This window comes from Microtus ochrogaster, chromosome 8, assembly GCF_000317375.1.
Source record: "Microtus ochrogaster isolate Prairie Vole_2 chromosome 8, MicOch1.0, whole genome shotgun sequence".
NCBI lineage: Eukaryota > Metazoa > Chordata > Mammalia > Rodentia > Cricetidae > Microtus > Microtus ochrogaster.
Genome location: NC_022015.1, coordinates 38,905,639 through 38,911,249, shown reverse-complemented (window position 1 = coordinate 38,911,249; position 5,611 = coordinate 38,905,639). Strand labels below are relative to the sequence as shown.

The following is a 5,611-nucleotide window of genomic DNA, read 5'->3' as shown; positions in this document are numbered from 1 at the left end:
GGCAGCCCCGCCCCGCCGCGCCCGCGGTCCTCCGCTCTCTGGCGCCCCCGCTGGACGGCAAGCGCCGCAGCTCAGAGGGCCTCGGGGGAGCCGGCGGAGCCTAGCTGGGTGGCGGGCGGGGCTGGTAGGGCGGGGTTGAGTTGGCTCCACCCCGGAGGACTCGCCCGGCCGTGTTTGAGGCCTTAGGGCCGGAAGTACTGTGGAAATTGTTTTTCTCTCTCAAAGGTCTCTTCTTACCCCAGCCCTCCGTGAGGTTGTGGTGTGAGCACGCTAATCGCTGACTTCTCAAGCCAAGGCTTAATGATATTACTAATGCTTAGTGATATTGACAGTGGACTCCAGACCCAGGCCTTACGTTCACCTCGGGCTTTGTGGCCAAACCCATGGACACCTGCTACTGAACTCTGAGCGTGTTTTGGTCCAGGTTGCCTTGGTGCCTGCTGCATCAATTTTTTTTTTCTTCTGTGAGTGATGTAATAGTATTGCACCGCATTCATGTTGTAAGTACTTTGTGGAGTATTCGGACTTGCCTAGCATGTGCAAGACCTTAAGTTCCATCTCCAGTTCTGGAAGAAAAAAAAAAAAAAGAAAGAAAAAGATATTGTTTTTAAACAGTAAAACATTAAGGTAGGCATGGTGTCATAAACCTGAAATTCCAGTGCCTGAAATCCCAGCATCAGGATTTCTGGAGGCAGGAGGATCAGAACGTCAAGGTCATGCTCAAGTATATAGAGAGTTCATCTTCTTCCCAGGTGACATGAGACCCTCATTCCTAGACAGTAACCCCATCACTCCCCAAAAAGAAAGAAAACTGAGGAGGGAGGAGCCAAAACATTAAAGCATAATTCTTATTGGAACCATGAATTGGGTTTTACCTGCTTGTGGTCTGTCATCTTTATCTCTGGTGAGCTAAGGGACTCATCATCACACCAGCATCCTGTGGATGGGAGGAGCTCAAGGCGAAGGCACTAGGGCAAGCAGGAAGAGCCTCATAGAGGAAGGGGGGAGTCCCCCCCACCTGGGAGGGGCCCCCAACAGGCTGCTGAAGTTGAGACTGAGGAGGAAGTGAGAGGAGGAGGTGAGGTGCAGCGAAGAGGTGAGGTGGGCTGCTGGGGCTGGAGCTGCACCTGGGGCTTGGCCCACTCCCCAGTGACGGAGGAGGCTTAGTCTCCTGTGGCTGAGTACTGGTGACTGGAATCCCTGGCCTCAGCCTGACAGCTCCTGGCTGCTCACGCTGGCTCTCTGTATGTCTTGCAGCCTGTGACACTGGGGTCTAGGGCACAATGGCCCAGACCCTGGGGGAGGACCTGGTGCTGTCGTCAGAACTACAGGATGATTCTAGCTCTCTAGGGTCTGACTCGGAGCTGAGTGGGCCAGGTCCATATCGCCAGGCTGACCGCTATGGCTTCATTGGTGGCAACTCAGCAGAACTGGGGTAAGTGAGTCATGGGTAGGAAGACAGGGTACAGAGACTTGAGGACTGAAGGTAGGCCCGGCCTCAGGGGCTGGCTGTAGAGACTAACCCAGAGCTCAGGTAAGAAGGGTAGTGGAGGCAATATCCCTTTATGGCTCTTTTATCCTCCGAGGGTCTGAACGCTCCCCTATAGCTGCACATCTTCCCCCGTTTAATCTCTGGCCCAAGAGCACCAGATGGAAGTCCGTACCTCTTCTCATTCTCTTCTTCAGGTTTCCCTTAGACAGTTAGTCCAGAGACAGATAGAAACTGCCCCACATCACACAGCAGATCAGAAACAGGAGCAGATTCACACCCAGGACTTCTGGCTTCCAGGCCAGGGCACTATCCAGCCAGCATCCCTGTGAACTGTCTCTGTTGTGGGTGACAGCCAAACAGGCCCTCCCTCAATGCATACCTCCTCACCCCCTCAGTCTCCAGTTCCTGTTCCCCATTGAAGCCAAATTCCCTTCCTTTAACCATGACAACCATTGGCAGCTTCTGGGCCACAGATGCCCGTCCAGGACTCCTCAGCGATCCCCAAGCCAGGAGCTGGGGTTTCTCTGAGGGCCTGGGATGGGAAGGTATATGTTCCAAGGAATGCTGTGCCATGTGCCTCCAGGCCTGGTCAACCCTCTGCAGACCTCATCCGCCAGCGGGAGATGAAGTGGGTGGAGATGACCTCACACTGGGAGAAGACCATGTCTCGACGATACAAGAAGGTGAGGGAAGAGGGGTCCGTGTCTACGTCCCTGTAGCTCTTGATCCCCGCTGCCTCTGACGCCTTGGCCAATGGAAAGCTATAAGAGAGGCTGCCCTAACATAACGACTGGACCTCACCCGCAGGTAAAGATGCAGTGCCGGAAGGGCATCCCGTCTGCCCTGCGGGCCCGGTGCTGGCCCCTGCTGTGTGGGGCCCAGATGTGCCGGAACAACAGCCCTGGCACCTATCAGGTGAAGAAGTTGGCAGTGGCCGGCTTTGCCTTTTCCTCCCCTCTCAGAACTCCTTACTACCCTGAGTCCTCACATCCACCTTCCTACCACCCATAGGAGCTGGCAGCGGCCCCTGGAGACCCGCAGTGGATGGAGACCATTGGCAGGGACTTACACCGCCAGTTCCCTCTGCACGAGATGTTTGTGTCACCCCAGGGACACGGGTACGGGCCAGGAATACCCACTGACCCCCAGTCCTCATGCTAGATGCTTCAGCCAGTTCCCTAGTCCAGAGTTACACCCTTGACTGAGGGAGACGATGGCCCGGGCAAGAGGACCCGAAGGGCAGGGAAGGGTGCCTAGGCTAGCCCTGATGAGATCTTCTGGTACAGGCAGCAGGGGCTGCTGCAGATTCTCAAGGCCTACACTCTGTACCGGCCGGAACAGGGCTATTGCCAGGCTCAAGGCCCTGTAGCTGCTGTGCTGCTCATGCATCTGCCCCCAGAGGTGAGTGACTTTGACCCTGCTCCGAAATCCTCAGTCCCTGTTCACCTGTGCCCCTGGGGTCCTGAGCTCTTAGACCACCAGCCTCCAACCCCAGGTATTCGGACCTCAGAAACTGTGGTCCTTTACTCCGAGCCCTATTCTGGTGACCAAAGACATGAGTCCACCAGTCTCAGTAACATTTAAGTCTATCATCCTTGACTTCTAAACCTGGGACCTTTGACCCTGACCTTTACCCCAGTGAAGAAAATTTCACTTTGGCATTTTGAATTCTGTTTTGTGCCCAGGCTGGCCAGGAGAATCTTCTCACACTGGCTTTCCCTAGCTTATGGTTTGTGACACTGAGCTGGGAGTCTGGAGCACCATGGCCTTGGCCCCGGGATGGGATGCCAGTGACCTTAGGATTCTGGGACATAAACTCTGAAAGCTTCCCAACTTTTCCCCAGAGGGCCTTATGACCCCCAAATACAGAACCTCAGGCCCTGTGATTTCCAACCCCTCAACCCCAAGACAGGGCAGGCTCTGAGTGGGGTGGGAGTGGCCTAAGTCCATGCCCCTGTGCCTGTTCCCTACCTCTTCTCCCCCTCTGGACCCTCCCTTCATGAGGGCTCACAGGCATGCACCCTGCCCCCAGGAAGCCTTCTGGTGCTTGGTGCAGATCTGCGAGGTCTACCTCCCTGGCTACTATGGGCCCCACATGGTGAGAGGCTGGGTAGGGATATGAAAATGGGAAGTGAGGGCTGGGGGGAGTGAGGGATCAGAAGCCTGGGTTTGGGGAGTGGAGGTTTGCAGCACTGGCAAGCCAGACTGATGAGGAGCCTGGCTGTAGGAGGCAGTGCAGCTGGATGCTGAGGTGTTCATGGCCCTTCTGCGGCGGCTGCTCCCTCGTGTGTACCAGCATCTGCAGCAGGTAGGCGTTGGGCCGCTGCTCTACCTGCCCGAGTGGTTCCTGTGCCTCTTCACCCGCTCGCTGCCCTTCCCCACAGTGCTGCGCATCTGGGATGCCTTCCTTAGCGAGGGTGAGTGGGGCCTTGGGGGGCTAGCTCACTTTTCTGAATTTGCTGGGCCCTTTTGGAGCCTTGCGTCACATGGACCTGAGTGTGTCCACCTCATTGACTCAATCCCAGAGTAACGTGCGAGAGCCTCTGCTTTGTCACAAGGACCACAGCGGGCGGCGTGCGTGCAAGGATGGGGATGGGGGCCAGAGGTCTGTGAGGCAGCAGCAGGCTGGCTGACACACACGTGGGATGTCAGAGGCTCAGGATGTGCAGGCCTGAGGCGTGGTCCACAGCAGTAGGAGATGCTCCTCAGGGCCTTGTGGCATGGCTCTTCCTGAGTGGCCCTGCAAGCTGACGCTGACAGCTAGCTTGTGAAACTTTCATTCTGGTGGGGGTGGGGCTAGGAGGTGACAGTACCCGAATTAAGAAGATATTTATAGAATGTCATAAGTGCCATGAAGAAAATAAATCAAGGGATGTGACAGGGTGTCAGGAGAGCAGCAGGAGGTGGTGGCTGTTTTTAAAGATGGCTCTGGCTTCTCTGTGAAGGCGGTAAACTGGAAGGCATGAAGGTGGAGGTTAGAGGCCAGGAAGGCCACCACAGGCGGGGAGATCAGGTCGCAGGCAACTCAGGTGACTCTTGGAAGGAAGGGCATAGAGAAATAAGGGTGGAAAAGAGAGTGGAAGGGGCATCAGAGCAGAGCCAGGCTGGACTATGGGTCTCTAGGGCTCTGCTTTCTGCTGCTCCATATGTCTAGAGATTGCTCCTACAGTCAGGTTCGAGTTTGGGCTGGTGATATAGCTAGCTTGCCTAGTATGCAATAAGTCCCTAACCCAATTCCCAGCATTGTGTAAAACTAGGCATGGTGTCATATGGCTGTCATCACAGCACTTGGGAGGCAGTAGCAAAAGAATCAGAAGTTCAAGATCCTCTTTGCTTACACACTGAGTTCAAGGCCAACTTGAGTTACATGAAACTCTGTCTCCAAATCTTAAAAGCAAACGAACAAAAATCCTGGCCTAGGTACCCAAAGCATACATATCCCCTCTCCTCTACCCTCTAATCCCAAAGAGGTAAGGCTGATCATGGTCCAACTGATCCCTATCCCCTCTATCTGGGGACAAGCACTGCACAGGTTCCTTTAATAACATCGATGACATTGTCAGCAGCAATTGTTCCTTTCTAAGTCACAGTTGTCTCTAGGTTTCCCTGACATCCTATCTGCTCTTAGTGCTTTAGAAGATGCCAGAAAGGGATTATGAGGCCCTAGGACTGGTCAAGGTTACTCTCTCTCTCTCTCTCTCTTTCTCTCTCTCTCTCTCTCTCTCTTTCTCTCTCTCTCTTTCTTCTCTCTCTCTCTCTCTCTCTCTCTCTTTCTCTCTCTCTTTGTGTGTGTGTGTGTGCGCGCGTGCACGCACACGCGCACACAAATGCTATGAGTTTTATGTTCCTGGTTTAGGAAGAAATGAAGTTCTGCCCAGAACCTTCCTAGAATTAGAAGGTGGCAGATTCAAGATGGAAAGTCCTTAATAGGCACCAACCCAACTGCTCCTTGAGGAGACAGGATACCGAGACTCTGAGAAGGCTTGGCATAAGATTATTAGCAGTCCCTGGCTCCTGGCTGGCTGCTCTGCCTGTGAGTGTCTAGTGTCCTGAGACTGGCTTACCCCCTGCAGGTCCTGTGTCCTCAAATTCTAGTCTTCCTTAGGTATCATAATCCAC

The 5,611-nt window shown here is 54.3% G+C and overlaps 2 protein-coding genes across 2 annotated transcripts in view; one reads left to right on the top strand and one right to left on the bottom strand.

Moving 5' to 3' along the window:
- Positions 1 to 385, bottom strand: part of Ppp1ca (protein phosphatase 1 catalytic subunit alpha) — a 3,725-nt gene extending 3,340 nt beyond the window's left edge. Inside the window, exon 1 of the mRNA XM_013347783.2 lies at positions 382 to 385. Within this exon, the coding sequence (XP_013203237.1) occupies positions 382 to 385 (4 nt within the window). The remainder of the gene's footprint in view (positions 1 to 381) is intronic.
- Positions 386 to 1,283: 898 nt separating this feature from the next.
- Positions 1,284 to 5,611, top strand: part of Tbc1d10c (TBC1 domain family member 10C) — a 6,610-nt gene continuing 2,282 nt past the window's right edge. Inside the window, exons 1-7 of the mRNA XM_026781640.1 lie at positions 1,284 to 1,435; positions 2,076 to 2,175; positions 2,300 to 2,407; positions 2,504 to 2,610; positions 2,779 to 2,893; positions 3,525 to 3,590; positions 3,720 to 3,909. Of these exons, the coding sequence (XP_026637441.1) occupies positions 1,284 to 1,435; positions 2,076 to 2,175; positions 2,300 to 2,407; positions 2,504 to 2,610; positions 2,779 to 2,893; positions 3,525 to 3,590; positions 3,720 to 3,909 (838 nt within the window). The remainder of the gene's footprint in view (positions 1,436 to 2,075; positions 2,176 to 2,299; positions 2,408 to 2,503; positions 2,611 to 2,778; positions 2,894 to 3,524; positions 3,591 to 3,719; positions 3,910 to 5,611) is intronic.